Consider the following 25,907-nt stretch of genomic DNA (forward strand, 5'->3'; position numbering starts at 1 on the left):
AGGTGGTGGAGTGGTTACTCTCTGGTTGTTGCAGGTAGCCGATAATATTTCAGGATAGGTTATAAGTAGTTTAATTTCTTTTTTGTACAAGAGATATCAATTTTGAAGTGACTTTCTTTGGAAATATTTTAATATTCTTTGCAATAAATTAGGTAATTTATCAACTTGCACCTTTACATACTCACATTATGCGAATCTTTGCTTTTAAGTATCAACCCTCATACAGAATTTTGATCAGGTGATTTTTTGACAGGATGTTCCACATGAAAGAATCCACGTCAGAAGCGAAAGTCTTGCAGCAGATGGTGGACTTCCTTGAAGGCAGGCTCAGGGGCAGTGATGGTCCCGCACATCAACTTCCATGGTCTATATAGTAATGTTTTATTTTTAATTTTTAACCAGAATCATGTGTTTCTTTCGTTCCTGATGTGAGTGGCTGTATGATGCACTTTAATCCATCTACTTTAGGTGCCTTTCCAATTGAACACAGCGGCTAAAGTGCCCGTCATCACGACGGTGAGAATCTGCAGGTGTCTTGGGTTTGGATCTCGGCTCTGGTACTCCTCTAAAGATACAAGATCTGATGAATGCATTAATCCTTACACTATTAAAATCGTTCACTCTTTAATAACCAGGGAATAATATTTTTATTTTTTGTACTTATTTTTCTTTTCTTGTTGGGAGTGGGTGGAGTAAACAACAGTACAATCTCTGTTTTTATTCTCATTTGATTATGGCTGCAGATCAAATCAGCTCTAAATAGTGTGCCGGTGTATATACTTATATTGCAATTCATTTAATCTCATTTTCATACTTTTATGAGGGAATAAAGATGAAAACACGTTTAATAATAATAAATGTTCGTTGTATAGCCCAATAGACAAGCTCAAGGCACTTCACAAATGACAGGTGATGTGAAGTCAAAATAAGGTGACGGCAAAATGTCAGTGTTCAGCGGACTGTACTCCAGACAAAGGTCAGCGTCCACATACAGCATGAACCACTATCCACAGCCCAAATATCAAACATATCACACAAGGCAGAACACAATACAACCCAGCATCAAACATACCGTTCCACTCGCTCATCATTTGTTTGCCATGATGTCATCCGCCTGCTGACACTTAATTGCGTTTCTTGTATAGTTGATTCCTTTAGTCTTTTGTGTGCTACACATTGAGTTTTCCTCCACACAGAAAACTATGCGCTACAAATTCAGTTATTAAATTATTACTACTACTCAGTAGGTACCTTGGTGGAGAATAAAAACTCCACGAGACTCTTTTCTCTCTCTTATAAATTAAACATATTAATATACTTGACTTTTATAGCATGCAAAGGTACCAAAACTGCCCTATATTATGTTTTTATAAATTTAAACTGCTTCCTTACCTCAAATGCTACACACCAGGAAATACAAGAATTGTAAAAAATAGTCTTCCTCACAAAATTCTATTTTTTCCTACTAATATATTTTATGATTTTAATAATAATGACCTCTGAAGTGTATACTGTTAACTGCTTATGCATTTGGCAAAGAACAAATTAAAACTAAATGATTTTAAACTGCTGATGTAGGCATATATTGCTATAGTGTTAATAATTACATTTCTTATCCCACCCCAACAATTAAAATGATGAGAATTGTAATGCAACCAAAACATCTCCACAATACTACCATTATTAGTTTTCAGTTTGTGCACATTCTAATGTAATCCACTGGCACACTCTCTTTGTATCATGCTTTGTTAAAAATCTTGTTTCAACCATCACTCTTTTCTTTCAATATGTTTATTTACACATTTCAAAGGTACATAATAAACGTGTACATAGATTTTCATAGCCACACTGAATACAGTTTGTAAATTCAGATAACAAGGAAAAATACCATAAAAAAATTCTGCTTAATCAAATTGTGTGCAAATCCAAGACATGCACAGACATTCAATTTTATTCATTGGTGTACATCTTGAACTCTATGCATGTTTTTCTCATAATATTTTTATATCCACTAATCATACTAATACATGAAGAAATAATAATGTTTGTTATGTCCAGGCTAAAATGTGCACAAATAAATAAATGGATTCGTCCTCATTACAATTGATAAGTAACTTGCCAGTCGCCAAAGGAGACTAAATATATATCTTAAACAACATGAATACTGTGTAGGGAAAACTATCAACAGTGGACTCTTACCTCCATGACACCACAATTAAAAAAAGTTTTCAATTAACTTGCTTTTCTTCTGCATAGTTATTTTATAGAAGTATAAAAATGACAGCTAAAACAGCAATAATTCTGTTACATGGGTTTATATAAACAAAAATAACAATATTTGTATGGCACTGATATTTGTAGTATATTCTTTGTAAGTGTAGACGACACAAAAAGCATGTAGCAATTTGACACATATTATTTACATTTCTTACACTTTAAAAACACAGGATCATCAGCATTCTACTAGATTTCTACCTCACCTTTTTATCATGTCTTCTTTACCTGCCCTGTGCTTTAGCCACTTTTTCATTGGTTGAGGGATCTAACTACATTCCGTGTGGTTCAGCTAGAGCTATGTGATGTTACCTTCCTGTCTGCATTGATCATTCATGTTAAAAAATAAAACCATACATAATTTACGAAGAGTTAAAAGGTCCATACAGCATGTACCCAGCATTGTCACTGTGGTAAAGAATAGTGAGATTTTTAATTTACAACAAAATTTATATACTTAATGTGTAATGGCATGGCAGTGATACAAACAGCATTCAAACTGACTCAGCAATATCATATATACACTAAATACACACACATAGCGTCAACCTAATAATTATCATTTTCTAATACTGCCATGTTTCCAACAGTTTACATAAGTGTCAAAGTACACAGTCAACCTGTACTATTTTTGTATGGGAAGTTCTTCACCGGACAGATGAAAGGCAGAATAGTAATGAGATAAAATGTAAATTCAAAGACAATAATTCTGTAATACTTGCACTAATAAAACGACCAATAAAGTTACCAAAGCTGCAAATTAATGATGGGTACACTGCTTTGTGAGTTTGCTAGCATGTTCTACTAATGTTTTACATGTGCCCACACATAACGTAATATGATAAGGATTTTTTGAGTTAATCTCAGACTTGCCAATCTCATTCACTATTTCTTAAACACTGTTCATTCATGTTTTGCACCTTTCCTAAAAAAAGTGGAAATATTTGTTGACATGTTTCTAATAATGACACCACAATATCTGAATAAGCTAGAGATTTCGTCTCTGGAGAATATAATAACTGAACGATAAATGCTTCAATAAAGGCTCAGTTCAAACCAGGAATATCACACATACAATGTATTAACATACATCCTTCCCAGAAGTCTGCTAGACTTCAATAAAGATACTGGAAATTTACTTTTGTTTAATACCAGGTTTGTCATACATATTTTGGTACGTGTCATTTCTTTTCCCATGCTTTCACCCCTTTTGCATAGCTCCTCAAGTCTCCACCTCCAGATCACTTTCATTCAGCTGCCCAATCAAACTTTTCAAATCTGAAAATGTTGGCCTTTCCTCAGGATCATCAGACCAGCATTTCTTCATGACCTCATACAGTTTCTGTGGTGTGTGCTCCTCAGGCTGAAGCCGCTGCTTGTTTTTGTACTTGCGTTTTAGATCTTCTATGACTTCGCTTGACTTGAGGTCCTTATTGCCCAATTTGGAAGGATCTCCACCACTGTACATTTCCCACAGCACAGTGCCAAATGACCAAACATCTGTCTTGTTTGTGAAGTGCTGATCTTCCAAGAGTTCTGGTGCCATCCTGCCATTAATTTTCAGCAACATTTCAAGTAATTTCACAACAATAATTAACACAAACATTAAAAGTATAGAAAAGAGCTAATATGTTAATGATGCACAGTGATTGGGATGCCATAGTTTGGTGGTTAGTTTTATCATCTTCAAAGGTTACAGGTGTAACTGGACCTGCCCACCCATGGGTATACCTAATTTATACCCGATACCTAATTTATAAAGGAATGAGTTACTCTTTGTCTTTAACCGTCCTGTACATGGTGAAACTTAAATTTACAGCCCCTAATGATTTCGAGACTTTTAAACATTTCCCTCCCTCCCCCTCCCTTTTTTTTCGTTGCAGTTCTTTTAGAATTAAAAAAAAAATCAAGGTACACTGTAACCCCTCTACACTTAACATTTGTCAATATCCTGTTTATATAACCCAATAGACTGCAACATTAAAATTTATAACAACACTACCACTAATGCACAAAAAAAAACCCAGTTTTGCAAGATAAAATTAATCTTTTGCTATAACCCACCATTTATTGACATAATAAAGTAACAAACTGACCACATATCTAACAAGGGTACAGGGGAATTGGTGCTTTACACTGAGCCAGCAACTAAGACTGTACCATGGCAGTTGGCCCTGTGATTATTATGTACCATTAAGAATGAGAATAGAGACAAAAGGTTCTCACCAGAACACTGGCAGTGGGATATTAGAGTGGGTCCTAGATTTTGACAGGCTGTAGTGATATTGCCCATCTAATCCTTTTGTAAGTTTATGGGCCAGCCCAAAGTCAGACACTTTCCCAATCAGTTCATTACTGGGGCCAACAGACAGAAGGACGTTGCGGGCTGCCAAGTCGCCATGAACCATTTTTCGCTTGTTTAGGTGCTTCATTCCCTGGTTTAAATAAAATAAAAAAGTGCCTGGAACTGTCCATAGTTAAGAATATTTAAGCACTTTAATACTTATGCTGTAGAGGAAGCAAGCAGACTTTCTGTACACACATGTAGCTTTTGCTTTTATATATATATATCACTTTTATCTATGCATATGCACATCACCTTCTCATGAAGCATACAAAAACTTTTTTACTCACAGAAGCAATGTCCATTGCAATTTTCTTGAGCTCCATTTTCAATGAGAGATCCCCAAGCATGTGCTTTTTCTTCTTCACGTATTTCTCCAGTGTTCCCCCAGCCACATACTCCATCACCAGCTTCATTGGTTCCTTGCCATCTGCAAAAAACATATGGAAAATAGGATAAAGACTGCTATAATTAGGCACACACCTGTATATAGTTAGAGGTGCTCACATTTTCTAGTTCATGTGCATACTTACATTTTCTCTCTGTGACAAAAACACACAAGCACACATCTATAGATGGACACATATGTTTGCTGGAACTTTCATATTTTTCTTGTGTAATTCCAAGGGCTTACTGTGACCACAGCATTTTGAAATACTTCCATAATGTTGTACTGTACTAATGCAAGCATGTGCAAAAATGGTGAATTACTGAGGAATATGACAATGATCAACTTTATTAATCCCAGTGGGAAATTATGCTTAGGAAATGTGCTCAGATACAAAAATAAACTAAACAATTCTTAGTTATAAGATAATGATGAAGACAAGATAAGGCTGTGCATAATAGAAAACCTAAAATAAATGATGCATGAGGATGCAATTTAATTTTTAAAAAAAGCTATTTATTTACAATTCATGTGGAATGATAAGAATGATATATCTTTTTTATATCATGTGCATATATATACGAATGCTAATACGAGCACTATTTTTAATTGCCCCTGGGGATCAATAAAGTTGTATTGTAAGAACTACTACTACAGCTAAAAAAAGCCTGCATACCTGGTATGACAATTCCAATGTAGGTCACAATGTTAGAGTGTTTCAATTGGATACTGTTTATAACCTCTCTCACAAACAGTCGTTGGTCCTTTGGTGATGCACCCTTCATGAACTTCACTGCTACTCTTTCCCTACTCAGTTTTGCCCGTTCCTCTTGGGACAGCTTCTTTGTGGTGGGTTCTACAAGATTGGCAAGACGCACTTGTCCAAAGTTGCCCTGCAATATTCCAGATGCACATGATTAAATATTAAAGTAGTAAATTTGCTTCCCTAAAGTGGTAAACACTTACCCAGTTTTATGGCAGCAAAACTGTGACTTTTAGATATGATTCACTTCATGGTTTCATAATGCAAGATGAAAAACATTTATTTCATTTCAAAATCTCATTTATTTCAAATAACAATCACTTAATATTCAGGAATGTGTGTAAATTATTTCAGTGTTATACATCCTAGAATTTTAAATGTTGTATAAGCTATCACTAATACAGCAATCAGAAATGCACACAAAATCTAGACTACCTGCATGTTCTTCGAAACAGCAGACATAACTCAAATACACTCATCCACATTCACCCCGAGGAGGCAAGACACTCTTACTTCTCCTAAACCACGGCCTTGGTCTTCATCTGGTTCCAACCTGCTGCTCATGATAAACATGTCGGCTGCACATTTCTCCAGCAGCTCCTGGTAAATCTCCTTCCCTTGATTATCTTTTGCTTCAGATGAGAAGGGAGCAACAAAAACAACATACACTTTATATGTGTGTATATTTATGTGCCTAAGTTTTATATGCAAGAGATAATTAAAAAGTAATTACATTACCTTTAGGTCATAGGGGAGTGAGATGTTTGAGACCGGTTTTTGGGGGGGTTTGTAGGTAGCGTCCATCTCTACTTTTTTGCTGTTATTCCCTTGCCTTCCCAACCTTCTAAAACAACTGGGTACCATGTACTCAAAAGCTAAATCTGCTAGGGCAAGCATGTTGCATAGAAAATGTGCAAGTCTCTGGCCACAGATGCCACTGCTTTCCATTTTCACTTACTCAATATACATTTTTGATAATTTCATGACCTGACAATAGGTTCTTGTGGATTTCTAAAATGTTGTAAATCCTTAAAGATCAATCACAATACTAATCAGCACCTGATTCAGTAAGTGCTAGTTGACTCGAATGGTAAGGAAAATGCAGAGGTCAGAAATAAAACATATTGATATACCTGCTAAAGTCTGCACTAGCTTCTCAGCAGCGTCTTTGTTGGTGATTTTGCCTGTATCTTGAAGCACCTGATGAAGGAGAGTTATCTGCCACTTCTGGTCAAAACTCATGATGTCCTCGGCCATACATGTCACTTAAAATCGAATGAAAAATTTTACACATTAGATCAAAGCAGAATAAAGAATTTCCAGAGCAAAATGTAAACATTAATTGCACTAAAAAAAAAAAAGCATGATTCAAGCAAATATGTATGCACATGCACACATTCTCTTACTAACCCTAATCCATACCTTAAAGGAAAAGGCACTTAATATATTCAGTAATGATGTTCTAATATATTATTTCAAATTTCTGGTTTCAAATCATCAATTTAAAATCAACTCTGAAGCACAGTTACAAATTGGTTTTCACAGGTTGACATATTTCATACTCAGTTGCAAAGGAAAATAAATGGACATCAGAGGTACCATTAAACAAGAAAGGCGTTGTCTGTCAGGACTGATGACCACAATTAGGTGATTGAAAAATAATCCCTGCACCTGATGGATTCAATGAAGTTGCTTGATAACTGTTTTAGATGTGATTCTAAGTAAACAAGTGTTCTTCAATTCAAAATTAGTCATGGAAACTATTCAGAATGAGGGGAAGTGAAGAACCAAGTGGTTACAACACTGAAGTATGAACTCTGAAGTACACCAGTTCAATACCTATGTGGAATAGTGAACTTCCCTCTGTCAACCCATCAAGAATGGGTCCTTGACTTCATAGAGGGTTGGGGAAAGGCAGCAAGGGAGAAGAGATGGGCTCCGCCCTTATAAAAAGTGGTCCCCAGAAAAGTGCATTCCATAAAATCTGCCTAACAACCAAAACGTTGAGGGACTACCTTCACCTTCTTTTTTAAAAATTCAGAATCATGGTATTTATTACTTAAGTCCAACTTGCTGTGTCACTTACCTTTTATATTAGAATGACACCCAAAACCCACATAAACAAAGCATAAAACAAACAATATAAAAAATCCAGCAAAACGAAAAAACAACAACAAAAAAACCCCAAACAAACAAACCAACAAAACAACAACAAAATGATAATACACACATAATATATGAATACTCTTGCCTTTAAAACGTGCATTATTATTTTCAAATAGCTTAGTATTACCTTCTGTAGAAACCCTCAACATATCATTAGGAGATGGTCGCTCCACAGGGTCCCTTGACCAGCACTTGTCCATGAACAAGACCACTTTCTCCATAATTTTCTTTAGAAGTTCTTCACTGTTACCAGGATGCACATGATTTGTCCCAGTCAAGAACGTTGTTTCAGTTTGCCCTGATTCTAACTTGGAAGAATCAGCTGAGTGTGTTGCAGGGGGCGCCACACTATTGACAAGGCTGGCCTGTGTTTTGTCCTCTGTTTCTTCACTAAGACCTTCGGAGGATGGTTTGGTGAAATCTTGGGCAGCAACCCATTGAGACACCATATTCTGTCTGGTTAACTGTTGATTAGGAGGCTCTGCTAAAAGCATCTCTGTCGTTGAGCTGTCATCACAAGAGTTCTGGAGCTTGATGTACGGATGAGGAAGCTTTCCACTTTTTTCAAAGAAAGTTTGTGATGAGACCTGTGACATGAAACTCTTCATGAAGAAAACATCAAGATGCTAGAGCTTGTACAAAGAAGCCAGTTAAATCATAAATTATGGAAACCACAACAGTAAAATAAAAGCTATTTTGTAGATGACTGTAAGCAGAAAGAAAACATATATCATCTGCATATATCTGGAATCTGGACACACAATCTGGTGCTCAGTGTGAATGAATGAAACATGAATGCGAAAGTCTATTTGGTGCAAATGAATGTGTTGTGATGTTATTTTTATCAAGCTGCCCCCGAATTGCCATCTGGAACAAATAAAGTGTTCTCTCATTTTATCTTAAAATCAACACAAAGTAAAAAAAAAATACTTGCACTGATGTTAACCATAAATGCAAACATCTTGAAACAATTCCATAGAATCATCTATAAATTGCTTCAAAGTAGAAACAACATAAAGGCATTGCACAGAATGAGCAGAAAGAACAAGTGATTTTGCTCTGTTAACTGCTTTGGATAATGCAATCAAAGGTGCTAAATACTACAAGATGGCTCATCCAGAAATGTCTGTGGACAAAGAGTGTGTACTGTGACTGCTCTGTGTGTAAGTGAGAGAGAAATTATTTTAACATATACTGCTAATATGAGCATAATTTGGAATTGCCCTTGGATTAATAAAGTTGTATTGCTACCTAAAATCTGAGATCTAAACAGATCTCTTCTTAATTCACCTTTTCCCGCTTGCAGTCTAACAATCCTTTCCTATGCCAAACCCCTGATATGCTGCTTTATAAGCTGATTTTTCTGTCTTTTATGTCTGTTGATGTATCTCTTCCTGTTTGTTTGCTGATATGTTTTAGTCTGTGTCAGTATACATTATGTATCTTCTTGAATGTGCGCTGCAACTGTTTTGTATTCTGAAAATATTTTTTTAAGTTTATTGAGTCTACTGTATAGTTGAAAAATATATGTCAGCATTATTATCATCTATATACTCAAAGCCAGTGTTTGTTTTAAGCTCCTGTTTGCAATTTTTTTTTTGTTACTTGAATGTCCAGCTGACAAAGCAGACACTTGAGTTACTAATGATCTACTGGGTGTACCAGACTTAAAAATAATAAAAATAAATATTTCAAATACAGAATATTATTTTTTTTTAATGTAAACATTCTTTGAACACTAATGATGTAAGCCTATTGCCTGTTGTTAGGTAGTGTTTGTAAAGAAAAAAATTAGTATCCACCAAGATAGCATCCACCCAGTGCAAATATCAATGATTGTGTGCACATTATTGGACTGCAATTTACCAGAGGACGATACAAACAAAATTTCTTCTTCGCAGGTCTGTAATTATCTCCCCTGAATTAAGGTATCACTAGGCCACTAGGGTTGCTGCTGTTTACATGAGAGACTTCACATTATGACCCATCTTGTAGTATTTAGTATCTTTGATGATCTTTTAAATGTAATCTGTAATTTAGTTCCAGTTATGTATGGCAGTAATAATAATAAATGCACAATTTATTTAGCGAGTGATCACGATCATGAAGGGGCATCCTCTCAGACAAAAACAATACATGGACAGCATATGAAGGAACAGGAGGACAACACTACTGATATAAAGACAAACATAAAAGATGCAAAATAGGAATAGTAATAAAAACAGTGACAACTGAGTGCAAGTTATATTAATGTGCAGAGGGAGACAAGCAGGCAGAGTATAGAGTAAGTAGATTGAGTAGCATTACATAGATTGTTGTTAGAAGTAATGCTTATGAAAAAGATGTGTTTGTAATGTATATTTAAAGGGTGCCATCATGGACAAGTGTGGATATGGAAGGGGAGAGAATTTTCGCTGTTGCAGAGAAGATAAAAACCAGTGATCATATGTTGTTCTGGTAACAGGGATACTATATGATCGCTAGAGGAAGAGTGGAGTTGTCTGGTTGGAATGCAAGGAAATTGTGGCACACAACAGATAGCTTGGACTGAATACAAGAACAGATAGGTAGCCAGTGCAGAAAACAAAGAAGAGAAGTGACATGATCCTGTTTCCTAACATTGCAATTGATGATCTTTCAAAGATCATAATAGGCAGACTGACAGATATTTGTAACTTGTCTATCAAGGGACATGTTAGCAGTGTAATGAACAAATATCAGAGGAAGTGTTAATTCTGCCTTTTTAAAGAGGACTTGACAAGGATAAATTTAGAACAGGTAATTGGAACGGTGACTGAAATATTTTCAACGTCATTGTAAGGGCTAAAGTCAAAATTATGTCAAAAATTGCTCCATGCCAACATTCATAGTTTAGACAGTAAAACCTGTTAGCACAGACATGTAAATATTACTATCACTAAGCTACAGGAACCAAATAAGTGTTAAGAAGTGCCCTGATTCACCAATACTTCTGGAGATGTAGTTTAGGTGTTTGTGCACCAAATATATTCATTATCATGATCAACATCAATATATTAAACAAAATGAATGGAGACATTCATGAAGTATAAATTCATGAAGTATAAATTCATGAAATATAAATGACCCAGTTACCTTTGGAGGAATTTTTGAATTAGGGTCAGCACCATTCCACAGAATTTCCCAAATGGTGGTTCCAATTGAGTACATTTCTGTTTCGATTGTGTGTGCCTGCAGATTTGAGAATCGCTCCACTGCAATCCAAGGCAGTCTGAAAAAGATTTTATTGTGGATGAGGATCTACACAACATATTGAAATAACATGAAGCATCATGCATACAAATTTTTTAAACTGTAATAAAAGTTTTAAAATTGTAGTTCTTTGAACAGAAATATTTATTTCTTCATATGTAAATTTCACTTAACTGTAAAAAAGCTGTGATATACCTAATATATTTGAAGACTATGCAAAGTATTGCACAAAGGCAAAATAAAAATAGCAACCTGTTTTGCAATAAGCATGACTATGCAGTAAAATAACAGTCTTACATGAATTATATATAAAAACAAAACTGATGATGCTAAAAGGCTATAATGATGGCAGTTGTGTGACTGCATGTGTATGCATGTGGATACATGGATGAGTGTGATTAATCATCTTTATTAACCTTTGTATGTTCAGCTGATCTGTAATCTCCAGCGAGTCTCTGTAGAATGCTGCTCCAGGGTCCCCAAGTTTGATATGCAGTTTTTCAGGGCTCTCTTTGAAAATAAGGATCTTCTGGCTACAGAAATTTCGGTAAGTCTGCTTGCATTTTTTCTGAAGAGAAAAGCAAACTTTGACTGTTTGTATTTCATTATTACTTCTGTGTCCATAAAATACAACTAATGTTTAATGTTTGTTAGTTTTTCTAATATTTATGTTATTTTAATCTTTAGATTTGCTTTGGGTAGTTTTAGCCCCCTTATTAAAAATAAGAAATGTTCGAATCCATTTGGCAATGCTCTCCATACATATGGATTTTCCATAACCTCAGACAAATTAATGTAAAGTCAAAGTTCAAAAATCACTTATGCACCTAACACACTCAAAAGTAAAGGATATTTAATTGACATCAATTGTATTCTTTCTTCTGAAATATTTGTTTCTCTGTTTTTGTCTTGAATCTGTGTAGTTCCTTATTAGGATGAATTATTTATGTTGGTTTCGAAATTATTTCAATATAGACTTTTGTATAGCATATACAACTGCAGCAGCCATGTAGAATGCACATAAATAGTTTGTTGATCAAGAGTGGACAAGCAACCAAAGAGACTAAGATCACTTGTAGTGGTGCATTTTTTTCATTTTACATTAAAAATATTTGAAAATTACGAGATGATTGAGGAATAAAGACAGTAAGAATAAAGAATGCAGAATGAACATAGAGGTCTTACACTTACTAAATCATACAGGCAGTTAGCTAGCTGATAAAGGATAGAGGCAATTTGCAGCCAGTTCAGTGAAAAGCCTTTCTGCATGTAGTCCTGCAAATTTCCATATGGGACACTCTCGAAAACCACACATAGTGGTGGACGTAGCATTTGACCATAGAATCGTACAAAACAGGGGGCTACCTTTCGTAAGTCATGCAGATGTGCCACCCCACAACAGAACTTCTGTGGAAAGGACAGAAAACAGAACCCAGAATTAGAACTGTAATTTACATCTGCTAATAACAAATTCTACTTGGTATGTGAGAAAAATCATCAACAAAGACAGACCTTTTTATGGAGATAAGTGATACGAATAGAGTTAAATGTCATTTTCCATTTAAAAAAAAACCCACTACATATATTCATCCATACATGCATACATCCCTTTCAGCTCGTTTTAACAAAAACTCTAAGTGAGACCTCTCAGTACTAAATAAAATGAGGAATAAATGTTGTTTCCTTGAGTTATGGTACTTGCCAAATAAGTAAACAACAATTTTTCTTTTAAAATGAACTCTGCAATGTTGCAGGAAATTGAAACTTACAATCATCCTTTCACTCATTCCTTTCTTTCGCACTCAGTGTTACAATCCTTCTTTCTTTCCATTTCTTTTTGCTTTTGTGTATGGCAGATGGCAGACGTACTTCCTGAAACTTCAAGTCCTCCTTGATCTTCTTGACGATAACCTCCTCACCTAAACAACTTGCCTTTGAGCGGTACACCTCGCTGAAATGGCCATGTGCTGAAAGTATCAAGTGGTTTGATACACAGTAGTATGATACACCATTTCCAAAATAAAGAGAGGAATGTGATCACAATTAGATCTTCTATTTCAACCTAAAGAGGACTTCACAAATGGCCTCTTCTAATAAGCCTTACAATCACATTTAACTGAATGCCAACCCTTAAACATTACATGTTTGATACAAGAGCTTCAAATATATATATGTGTGCCTGGCACCAAAAGATACACATCTTTGATGTCATCTGCTTCAGTTCTAATAATCATGCTTAACAAACAATGTGAAAACTGATATAAATTCATGCAAGATGATGAGCAAAACATGAACAAAATAAATCCAACAGCTATCACTTGTTTCAAGATGTATGCTACTGCAAACCAAGTTCTTTCTTAAACAATGCTTTACCTAAATGTTCCTGATTTGGAATCATGCTGTCCTCAAAAAGTATTGGCTGATCAGGATTCTTTTTAAACTGAGGTGTATCTGAATAATCATAAGGATCAATTTCTCCCTCGTCTTTCAGAAAGGTCATTGCACCACAAGGCTCATCTAGAAACAGACAATCCATACAATAAATACACTACTTCCATTTTATTACAAAAAAAAGGAGAGAAAATTTCATAATTATTTGTGTCTTATGTCTAAAGTCAAAACAATCTAAAAACTCTTTGATAATAAATCAGAAACAAAAAACCCTCCCATTTTTTTTCCAGCTATATTTTTACTAAGTATGTAAACTGTCTGTCACAGTTTACTTCTTGACCTAAAGACAGTTTTTTATTGACAAAAATTAGTGATAGATGTATTGAAGAGAAAGTAAACAGACAACAAACCAGATGGATGAATCTGCTTCCCCAGGGTTCTGCTCAAATCAATGCGCAATTCACTTGCTTGGCTATATTCTGCAGAAAACCCATTGTCTTGAGTTAGTTTGAATACAGTTTTGCCGTCTTCTTTGGCTATGCTAAGATCATATTCTGTATGTTCTCCATAGTTGCTAGTGCTAGTAGACCCCAGCACATGAAAGAGGTCAAATTTCTCTTGGTCTTGATAGATGAGGTAGTTGCCAGCACTTGAGTGACTGATCTCAGCACCCCCTTGGTCAACCTTCACAATGGCTTCTTCTTTTCTGAAACCAGACACTAAAATAATCATGGATCTGTTTTTTTTTTACCTTTAATCTCTGCTTGCATCATAGAATGTACAAAAACAAACATCTTATAAAGAATATTGACCTTTCAAAGCAGTTGCCTCATGTAAAGGTATCAGTATAAGGTATCAGTATACCACTAAAATTACTACTAAAGCTTCCACACTTTTAAACTAGCATTTCTGCTTACATTGCCATATTAATGTATCTTTGTCCATTTGTTATATATTATCAGAGTATATATCGCAGTTCCTACTACAAGATGTGCTGGTGTATTTTTTTAAATCACGTGGACGAGCTGAGTAAAAGATATTTCTAAATACCCAACTTAATAACCCCCTTTACTCACAAGATCTCCCATAGGGTGTGGCCCTAATGATATAGGGGCATTCATATACGTTAATGAGGTCTTAGCTTTTCTTTAACTCTTTCTGTACGTGTGGTTTGCAAGATTTGGATCAACTGAGAGTGAAAAGTTCTTCACTTATTCTATGGTTTGGGAAATACAATTTTATATTACACTCAGACAAGTCGCTTGAAAAAAATCACTCTGAAAGACCTTTACAGAAATTACCTGAGAGGCCCAAAGCTGCGCAACACTTTGATGACCTCCACGCTGGGAACAGTGACTTGCTGAACGCTAAGGAAATCATAATAATTAACCAGCAGCCGCGGTAGGTCTCAAGAACAGACACAAAAGACTCTGCAGCTTGTCGAGTGTCAAACTCCAGCAACTAGGATAAAAAGAAAATGTTCATGTATGCTCCATCAAACTCACGGAACAGAAGAGAAATATTGTCTTCAGTCAGTTGTCATATCCTGTTTTTTGTAAAGATTATGTGAGAGCTAGAGTGAGTCAGGGCATGTATGTGTGTGAATCCATTTAAAAACAGGTTAAATTACATTCTACTAAATCTACATTTCACTAAATCACTTCTAAACAGCAGTAACTAAATATCTTCCAAATATACTTCTCGATTAACAAAGGTTTCATACCAAAGGTAACATGTTTGATCGATAGATTAAAACTTGTCGACTTTGTGTCCTTGCACTACTTTCATTCTCCAAGATTCTGATGTCATTGATATCTTGAAGGGAGCATACATGAGTCTGTAAAGAAAATGTGAGAAATTTTAATTATCAAATACAAAAGAAGACAATTTTTATACAATTTATCAATAAAACAATTTACATAATGAATAAGTGCAAGGCTTTTTGCAGCTGCAAAAGATATCACCATAGACAATTATAATCAAACTAAAAGATATAATAATGCAAGCCAGAAGGACTACTTATTGAAAAAGATATGGTCTCTTTGAACTTTGGTCTTAAGAAGACATCTGGACATGTCAAAATGGACCTTCAAGCTGATCTTCTAGAAATAGTTTATAGATGAAGTAAGACTTTACAGACAATAATGTGCATGAACACTGAATTTGAAATCTGCACAACTGTTCTATAGTATGAATGGTACTTCTTGAGATAATATAATGATAAAAGAAAGGTGACCTACCTCTGCAAAGTGAAGTCCAGGACGACAACCTACTGCATATGGTCGGATAATGACATCCACTTCCTGTACTCGGTCTGCAAAGTCACATAGCCTAAACTTTAGTGTCTATATAAAACCTAATCATATTTGATGGAAATGCCTTTTCTAATATTTTCTAAATCAGCAAAAAAAAATATATATATATTAACAAAACTCCTTAGGCATTCACTTCCATCCATGCAATAATGGCTGACTATATTTCCTGTAAGTCGAAAAAAGCCTTTGAAAAAGCTGTAAGGACTGTATGATCAGTTACATTTAAAATTAATAATGAACACCCTTCATTTTCATAATTGGCTTACCCCCTAAAACTTTCTTGGCTGAATAGTGCTCCAGGCCATAGTTTTTGGCATAGGTAGTGAAAATGTCTTCCAAAAACTGTTGTCTCATGGCAGCCAGGTTTGAAGTTTTCCAGAGTTCAAAAAGTTCACCCAGACCTCTTTTAAGATGTTCAAACATCAAGTATCTCATCAAAGGGTCCAGACGAAACTCTTCTTGCAATTTTGGTGGCATGTTTTTAGGAACATTTTTCCAGAAGCAAACAAATTTAATCTTTGATTTGATGTTCTGTAGTTTGACTATTTGCTTTAGCTCTGCTGTTAAGATCTTTGTCTCATCTGGAATCTAAAATAAAAGCAAAACAAATGAAGAGGAATTAAGACTATTTTGAAAACTTCATCTTCCAGATCTGTTTGCACACAAATATTGTCTACTTATGCACTCATGTATACGCACGCACACACATCATGCAAGTATTTACTAACTAGACTGCACTCTTATTGCATTAACAAATGTTAATTGTCATAGAGTCTAAAAAGACAAACCCCACATGAACTGATTCTTAAATGCATAGTAAAGCGCATAGGTTTGTGTGGGTGTTGGGCATTCAAAGCAAATCACCTTGTATGGTCCACATTTGTGAGTACTTAAACATGATACAGAAAAGCAAACATTTCATCTTCAAAAAGTAAGCTGTCAGAACCACTGACATGCTTTATTCCTCATACCCCTCCCCTCTACACACAACAAAGAATGGCTATGACATGTGAAGTGTTTTGTGTTTCCATCAAAACTTGCATGCAAGCTAATGCCATCATCATGATTTGGATTATGGGAGTGGCTGAGACCATGAATGCATCAGAAGCTCTTGAGGCTTGAAGGCTAATGGATTGATTCCTACTGGACTGTCTAGGCAAGTGCCCAATGTTAAGCCTGCACAGTCAGGCAATCATTTGTGCATGGGTTTGCAGATGCACGTGTTACAGGTGACCTTTTCCCACATATACTACAGGTTTCCTTTCTTACATTTTTCCATTGTTCATCAACTGCTCCATAATAGCAATGTCAGACCTTTGCATAATGCTGATTAAGTGAATACAAGTTTGTTATTTAAAGAAATGCCCCTTAAAATCCACTTAACTACAAATATTTTCCTAAGAAATTGCAAAACCTTACCATCACACTATATCCTGCAGAGGAAATCAGTTCAAGGACAACATTTCTGCTCAGGCTGCTCACATCGTTTATCTCAGCATCAAAGTGTGACCACAGCCTTCCATTTCTAAAGTCATCTGCAACCTAACAAGATATCCAGGGAACAGAATGAATATATGTGGTTTTTACAAAAGCATGAAAAGAGCAAAAACAGTACTTTGCAACAGAACTGCTAAGACAGTGAAAATGCCTCCTAGCTGTATTCTTCATAGTACAGTACTGGGTATTGTTTCTATACAAATCCATCTGATCACTATGACAGATCCATTACACAAGTTGTCTTACGAATGGAAAGATTCAAACCCGTGTAACATAAAAGATAAGGACTTGTAATAAAAGATGAAGCACAAATGTTTCCTCCTATCATTCTCTTACTATACAGTTCACACCCACAAAGGCTAAAGTCTTCATAGCTACAGCTCAATTGCATTGATACATCCATATTGAATGAGTTAATGCGTTGATATAGTCATATAAATTTTACATGGTTGATTCCTTTAGTCTAGTGAATGAACACAATTCTTCCGTTATCTTTCCTTTCTCATTATTCAGCAATTGCAAAACTAGTCCCCTTACAAATTTTGCTAACAACACTCTGTTCTTTATTTTCATATTGTCAATGATATATAAAGATGTAAGAACTTCAAATATTTATGACACAATTACCTATGTAAATCAGGGTACATCACTGACGTCATTCATCTTAATAAACTATAGATAGTAGCTTCTTCAAGACAAAAATTTTGTATACCACCTTTATTTAAAACAAAATTCACATCTACTTAACGAAAAATGAGATTCTCCTTTAAAAATCTTGAATGGCTATATCACAATGCCTGTCTTATGCAAAACATTTTTTCTGACTATTTATATCATACCTGCAGATAAAGATAATCACTGATGATTCCAAAGTAATATTTCAGCTTGTCCTTGGAAAAGCGTACTTTGATGCGAAAATAGAATGACTCTTGACCAGGGCTGGCTGATGGTTCAAAGATATGATACTCTGGCACCCAAAGTTGCTGCTGGTGGTTGGCCCCATAAAGTCCAAAGATTGGCAGCCATGCCGGCCCAATGACATTCTTGTTTTGTGGATAGAAGCGGCCAAGACTCTCTGTCAGATGCACGGCACATCGCTTGCATACATCTTCAGCGCAGATTGGGAAGCTATCTGCTGCGATGAAGAGTGGCTTTGTTTCGAATCTTTTCTTGCCATAAAAGTGGATGACAAGGCCAGGCCCTACAGGCACTCCAGCAATAGCTCCCAGCATTTCCTGAGATCATAAGAATTGTCAAAAAGCTCAATGCCAACAAACTACTGCAACCACTACTGTTGATCTCATCATCCAAAGCACCAGGTTTTTTGCCATTACTACCACTGTTCCTCTCATAAAACAACCAACAGGTGATATCATCTAAAAGTTGCTACTATCTCTGTGTCAACAAAAATCAAAGGAATAGAAACATTTTCTTGGTTTCAGCATATTACAGTATACAGTAAAGGCCAATGATTGCATTTTATATAAAAAAAACTAAACAAAAACAATGATCCTGCATGTACCACTACCAAAACTAAACCATGATAATGAAACAGCCACAAACACATGTAAAGGTGTTGGAGAAGGAAGACTCTTTAAGTGGCAGGCATGCTCAAAATAGAAAGGTCTTTTTATTTTTTTCTCATTTTATATGTTGTTGATATATACATAGAGGGGTTTCAGTTCATATAGTGTGTTTACCAAAGTAAGGAGCACCACAATGCTATCTCGACAGCTGATGCCACTTTCAGCACCTAATCACTTAAGATGAAATTTCCCTCACTGTATTCTAATGACTTTAGGCTCTAGGGATTGGGTATGCTTAAGAAACTAAGCATAAATACATTTTATTGGTATGTTAATCACATACTTTAGACAGCTAGACTACCAAAATGATCTCACAATCCTTTCAAACTACCTCATGGTGAAACCCCTCCAAAGTAAACTGATTGAGAACAAAACTGTAGAACTTAAAAGTGTAAAATGATTTTAATTTTCCTCATTTATTTTTAAAATTTCACCTTTAATTTATATAGCTACCTATCAAAATCAAAAAATAAATTATACTTAATGTGTTTAATATTTAATCTGCAGCTTAATGAAAAGTGATAAATAAAAGCCAGACAATGAAATCATCTTTGAAAGTCTTGTCTCCCTTTTTTTCCCCTTGCAATAATAGCCGTTTCCTGCATTTTTTTTGTCGTTGTTGTTGGCACTTGTAAACAAATGCAGCTCAAGGATAAATTCTGCATATTATGCATGGATCTGTTTTTACAATAACCTGTGTTGCAAAATAAACAAAAAGCTATCTCTCTTTTTCTCTCTTGATAAACAGTTAACAGTATATTTGATAAAGCTTCAAATGTTCAGTTACTCATACAAACCTTGGTAAGGTTTTATCAGCTGTAAACAATCACTGGCACTGAAATGACAGTGGTGTGACATCTGGATTTCTTTCCATGCTATCATAGCATTTGGGTGAGATAACAAAAGAAACTTCTTCACTAGGACCATTACAAAGATTTTATTATATTTTTAGAATTTTACATATAGCAGAATTTTGCACAAGTGTGGGCTTCTTCTCTGAATGTAACTGAGCAGATCTATACATCTAAACTGGCAAACCCTTTGAAAGGGAGTTGTTGAACTACCCATAAAATATAAAAAGTTTTTTCTGATGCAAGAGGTCATAGATACTATGATGTCTCAACAGCAGAAAGACAGTTTCAATAAGGCTGTTCTGCAGAGAAAGTTCATGTCTTTTTCACTTCCTTCCCCGTACTACTCTCACATTTTATTGCATTAAAAAATACCAACTGCAGTTCACAATCCCATTAAGGTAACCAGCCAAACTTTTGTGGTACGTTGGTACATAAGGTTTCAGTGGGCACTAGCATCTTCATACACTGTGCTATCTGACTTTAAACAAGCTCTACCAACAAAGACTAATTGTTAAGTGTCACAGTAATCAATCTTTGTAAATGTGCACATTTTACAAGGCGTCATTGTTTAGAGGACCTTCCTGATGCATCAGACCAGTTTCATCAGAAAATGAATCACAGTATCCTTTTAACAGTATTAGCTGCTTTCAGGCCTATCCTGCTTCAGTATCATCAAACAGTTAAGATTCCTCCAGACAACTGTTTCAGTAATGCTGCCTTTAGAAATATGCAAGCATTGAATGGTCGTGCCATTATTAATTAATAAGTAATCAAACATGCAAAAAAAAAGAGATTCAAAATACACACTAGAATAACACCATTAACAGCACTTTGTAATTTTGTACTCTGCATTTTAAAACTGAAAATGAAATGCCTTGTAGTAGTGGTAATACCAGGCACTGGCTATCATTGCCAAGACTTTGTGGCCTCTTTAATGTTCCCTCTTACATGCTACTGTCTGGGCCTGAATTTCACCTACATATTTTATATCCATCAAAACTGTAAGGAGATCTATAAATTTTGGAATGTTGCAAAGACAGATTTTGTAGTTCAAGTTAGGTGCTTATTTAACATAAGCCGGGAGTGAGTTCCAATTAGCAGCAACTTTGTGAAAAATAACACTTGCATTTAGTAGTAATACAGCACTTGATAAAACTTTTTCTTCTAAATTTCTGGTAATATTAGTTTGTGGTGAGGAGAAAAATGCATGCACATCAATGCCAGCACACCCATAAAATATCTTAAAAATATGAATAGGGCCTCTACTGATTCTTCCTCCCTTCACAAAGTGGAGTCTTAAGTATTTCAATCTACCAAAATAAGATATATCTCTACATTCTACTAACAATTTATAGTGGCATGTCTTTTCATCCACTTCATTTTTAGGAACAGACATCAGATCACATTGGCATATTCCAAATGTGGATGTACACACAAGCTTTATAGTACAAGTTGTGCAAAAACCTCTCCCAATCCAAATAAAAAATAATTATAAAAAGTCTTTAATTATAAAATCATTTATCAGAAATGAGAAAGGGTGAGGCGAAGATAAAGCAAAATTTTTATTTCTGGGTGTTCGTGGCTGCAGACCAAATGTGGCTTCTTTAGTCGGTGTACATGGTTGTACTGCAATCCACATACAGTTAACCCCATTTTCATAACTTTCCTATGTTAACGTTAAAAACGAAAATGAAGTCCAGGATGCTATATACCTGTAAAAATGACACCACCCTCAGTGAAAATCTACTTAGCTACTATTTGTCTTTGAATCTGAAACAAAATGCTGTCCACTTACGCCTTGGGGATGTTCCTGTGTATCAGCGAGACAGAGCAAATTTGCGATTAAATCTTTCATCGTCAACATTGTTGGTTAGCAAGGTGAGCTACAACTGTGTCCGTGTACAATCCAGCAACTGGCTTCAAAAAGAATCTAAGTGTTTCTGAGAAATCTGATTTCTTTTTAAGCGTGAAACGAAAGTAGAATGATAACGATTACAGCCCGTACTTACTTTTTCCACATCGCTTTCCTCTTCAGCAAGAATGTGAAATGTTTCGATCATGCCACACTGTCAACAAAACTCACCACACCCATGTATTGATTGTGGATTTGTTTCCACTTGACTAGGAAAGAGTTGTTCTAGTAAGCGGATGTTGACGGACTTTGTATTCGCGCTTTTATTTCATTACTAGAACATCGAGGTTAACGAAAATAAAATGTCAGAAACATCGTAAAGTGAAAGTACTCACTCTTTTCCTGTCCTGTTTCGTGTACGATTTATTGAAGATCGAGGAACTAAGATGTGTACAAGAGCTTTTTCTGAAATATCTCATGCAACATAGAATAGTCACTAAGTTCCGGGTTGTTTCGGCTAGCCTTCAAACACAAGACCGAAACTAAACCGAGCTTATCTCGGTCACCGGACATCTCGCCCCACAGCCACACATGGACGTGTAATACAAGTCAATTCGTCCCAGCTGTGTCCATTTCGTGCCAAGACCGAAAAATCAAATCGTCCCAGGCCTAAAAGACGAATCGATCACCGATGACACAACAAGCTGTTATGTCATCAAAAGAGCCACACGTTGGAGCAATATAGATACGCAAGCTGAGCTGTCTGTGCGATCGAGTGGGTTTAGCCAACATCTTGCAATAGCGAATAAATGTGATTTTTCTCTTTAAACAATCTTTAAAATTAAGGATTTTATCATCAGTTTATTGTGAACTTGCATTTTTACTATTATTGTATTCAGAGACGTGGCTGATAGGGCTTGAGTCGATTTGACTTTTGTCTTAAGACGAAATGGATACAGCTGGGGCGAATTGGTCTTGGGCGAAATGACTGCCCATTGTTTGCTCTCGCCGCGAGGATACTAAGCACAGAGCATATAGATACACTTACTAATTTTTCTGTCTCTTTTCTAGAAACAAAATCAAACCATATCTTGTTAAGACTTATATTAACTTCCGTGTTGACTGCTTCGTTAGCTGTTGCGTTTACATGTAAACGGTAGATATTAAGCATGCACCGAGTGCGACTGAAAAATGGTTGGTGTGAGTTGTTGTTGAATTTGGAGAGGGAAAGTGCGATTTCACACTGTGGGAGGATGGGGGCATTGGTGTGAGCGACAGGCAATTATAGACATGATTATAATATTATACTGTCTTAGAAACCGTCCAAGGGAAATAACTTCCGCAAAACTCTAACAAGAGTGCCGGAGGATTAGGTCCCGTTCATGACTGAAGTGATTGTGTGCGCGGGTTTTATTTTAGAGACGATTTTGCAAGTGTTATTGTTCATAATTAGGCAGTGTAAGAATGAACTGACAGAATATGAAGTCAATGCGTGAGCAGTCCCTGCCAAAAAGGGAAAGAAACACAGCGGCCGGAGGGGCAATGAGAACCATCAGAAATCAGATCAGGCCTGAAGAGAAGGGGAGGGAATGTGTACCTGGTCCCGTGGTTGTAGATGGGGACCCGGTCTTGGTCAGTAATTTTTTTTTTCGTTTTCTTTTTCTTATAAAAAAATGAGAAAAGAATACAGAATCAGTATCCATGGAAAATCGAATTTTAAGTTTGCAATATACTATTCCTGGGCCTAATGAAGTATAGTGAGGTGGGTCTGCCAGTGCACGGGATGGGGAGAGAGGTGCAGTCACTAGTCGCGCTTGGTGTTGGAAGGTAGCTGGATAACGCTTTGCTTGACAGTCTAGAAGTATGTTTATGCGTCAAAGCATGGATATGGCTGTGTTTATGCTCTAAGGAAAGGTCTGCACGCAGTTCCGCATTGACAGTGAAGAGGAATGTATGTGTGTGCAACGTGATGCAGTTGATGTGAACGGAGTGATGCAGCGTGTAAAAAGTTGTTTCATTTTTTTTCCTAGCGAAATTGTGAGTAGTTCAAGGTCGTGAGTACACATCCTTTCTCGGAGAATTCCCATCTTACAGTACTTGCTGACTCCAGACTCCGCCACGCGCCCACCGGTAATTGTAGCAGTTCTGTCTGATGTAAATGGACCACAGAAGCCGGTAATGTCTAATATCAGAGTCGCTTGCAAGGAGCCATTTTTCAGTAAAAGCCAATAAGTACCCTTTGTAGTCAAAGTTGTACCCACGCCTCAAGCTCATCACTCTTGCTATAATGCAGCGGTTCTCAACCTGTGGGGCGCGACCCCCTGGGGGGTCGCGACGTGCCTACAAGGGGGTCGCGAGGGTGGTCATTTTTAAAAAAAAGTTTCTTATACTGGTATTAGTGAAATTAGCTTAGATTGTGTAACCGAGTGGTGAGGGCGATCAAACTCCAAATCTCTTCTCCCTATTCAAGTACACTGTCTCGGCATGCAGTGACTTCTCACTTCCAAACTCAAAACACAATCCCCCTCTCAACAATTAAGCCTCCAATCTCCCTCCTCTCACCTTTTGCCCTCTCTCTTCCCCAATCTCTCATCGCTGACTCCCCTCTCCATCTCCAGTCACACCTCTCTTTTTTTTAAACATCTAAAAGGCACGCATTCAGGAAACGTCCATCATTCACACCCTTTCACGTGCTCAGTCCTAGTACTCTATAGGTCCCTGACAGAAGGCCATGACCAGACAATGCGCTGCGACTGGATAAAGAAAGAAGTTTTAATCCAAATTTTGGATGCAAGTACACGTGTTTGTTCTGAAGAAGATAGCCATGGATAAATTTGTGCTGCGAAAAGGAAACTGATTGCGGTGGTTTTTGAAAAGAAAAGTGAAGAAACGAGCGATGTGCAAGTTTTGGGTGCTGGAGCCATGAAAAACCAGAAAGGCCTGCTACGAAAGTAAGAAAGTATGACAATGAATACTTGAAAAACTGGTTTTACAAACATTATTGATGTAAAAGAACGGCCACAGTGTGTTGTTTGCCTCGCAATATTAGCTCCAGAGAGTATGAAGCCAAACAAACTACGGCGCAATTTGGAAACTCGGCATGCGGAGTTAGCTTGCAAACCTCTCGAATTTTTTGAACGAAAATTGCAAGAAATACAAAAGACAAAAAACATATTTGTCTAACATACATCAATTCCTAAGAAAGCTTTGATGGCTTCGTATCAAGTTTCCTATCGCATTGCTCAAAACAAAAAAGCACATACGATCGGAGAGTCAGTAATACTGCCTGCAGCAATGGACATTGTACGGACCATGATAGGAGAAGATGCTGCTACGCAACAGCAAGCCATTCCTTTGTCAAATGACACAGTTCGCCGAATAATAACTGAGATATCTGAAGACGTGTCTGATCAGTTGATCAGTCGTATAAAACATCGCACCCAGGTTCGCTTCTCTATGCAACAGCAAGCAGGCTCAACCTTCTCATTAATCAAAGTGAGTGTCCAATAAAATAATATTTATTAGCACCACAGAATTTGCTTTAGTAAAATTTCATTAACAGTTATACTTCTTGCAGATACGAACTTTGTTCTTCCGTTGTTGAATTGCACTGATTTCCTCGACGCGGCGTTAATTCGAGCTTAGCTAAGGCTTCCCCCCCCCCGCTCTTCCACCGACCTAGCTGGCTAAGGGGGGTCGCGGACGTACCGGTGTTCGTCAGGGGGGTCGTCACATGTAAAAGGTTGAGAACCACTGCTATAATGATTAATGCAGGGAGCCCGGAGAGATCGCCTGCTTCAGAGCCCTTTCTGGCTTTCGGCAGCCCTGATTAAAATAAAGAGGTTAATAGAATATAAGTCAGTGAATATAAATATAATGTGATAGATATTAGAGAGATCACTGGAAAAGTGTGTTGTTTGATGGGTATAGATCATGGGTAGGGAATTTTTTTTCCTCCAAAGGCCATTTTTGAATTTATAAAGCTATTCGCGGGCCGTACAAAATTATCTACCTAGAAATGAGCCTGCTGGTTTGGTCAAGCTGTCGTTTGTCCACAATATATTAAACACTTTTCCAAGGTATACAATCCCAATATACCTGATACTGCTGTCCTCTGAGTCGTCACAATCCACCTTTTCATATTTAGGTATTATTATACTCTTCCACTGTGAATAGCGAAATAACTGTTTGGGTCATAATTATTATGTTAATAATTAAAAAGTTCCTAGAGGAGGAGCATATATTA

The 25,907-nt window shown here is 36.4% G+C and overlaps 2 protein-coding genes across 4 annotated transcripts; both read right to left on the bottom strand.

The window, feature by feature from the left end:
* Positions 1–1,773: 1,773 nt before the first annotated feature.
* Positions 1,774–14,239, bottom strand: LOC112553579 (tyrosine-protein kinase JAK2-like). Its single transcript, XM_025220901.1, has 13 exons — positions 13,968–14,239; positions 13,540–13,683; positions 13,036–13,133; positions 12,358–12,573; positions 11,583–11,734; positions 11,050–11,185; positions 8,063–8,522; positions 6,903–7,034; positions 6,283–6,401; positions 5,683–5,899; positions 4,909–5,048; positions 4,501–4,709; positions 1,774–3,821 (listed from the first exon to the last, which is right to left on the bottom strand). Exons 2-13 carry the CDS (start codon positions 13,664–13,666, stop codon positions 3,497–3,499), a joined length of 2,331 nt encoding a protein of 776 aa, XP_025076686.1. The 5' UTR covers positions 13,667–13,683; positions 13,968–14,239; the 3' UTR covers positions 1,774–3,496.
* Positions 14,128–22,301, bottom strand: LOC112553581. 3 transcript variants are annotated; one of them, XM_025220904.1, is made up of 8 exons: positions 22,057–22,301; positions 18,209–18,604; positions 17,292–17,414; positions 16,139–16,460; positions 15,798–15,871; positions 15,281–15,394; positions 14,859–15,018; positions 14,128–14,263 (listed from the first exon to the last, which is right to left on the bottom strand). In XM_025220904.1, exons 1-8 carry the CDS (start codon positions 22,138–22,140, stop codon positions 14,244–14,246), a joined length of 1,293 nt encoding a protein of 430 aa, XP_025076689.1. In that variant the 5' UTR covers positions 22,141–22,301; the 3' UTR covers positions 14,128–14,243. The 3 variants fall into 3 exon arrangements, with proteins under 3 accessions (XP_025076689.1, XP_025076691.1, XP_025076690.1); XM_025220906.1 differs by lacking the exon at positions 22,057–22,301 and adding an exon at positions 21,819–21,970; XM_025220905.1 differs by lacking the exon at positions 22,057–22,301 and adding an exon at positions 21,605–21,756.
* Between the last annotated feature and the right edge of the window lie 3,606 nt (positions 22,302–25,907).

Source organism: Pomacea canaliculata, linkage group LG13, assembly GCF_003073045.1.
Source record: "Pomacea canaliculata isolate SZHN2017 linkage group LG13, ASM307304v1, whole genome shotgun sequence".
Lineage (NCBI taxonomy): Eukaryota > Metazoa > Mollusca > Gastropoda > Architaenioglossa > Ampullariidae > Pomacea > Pomacea canaliculata.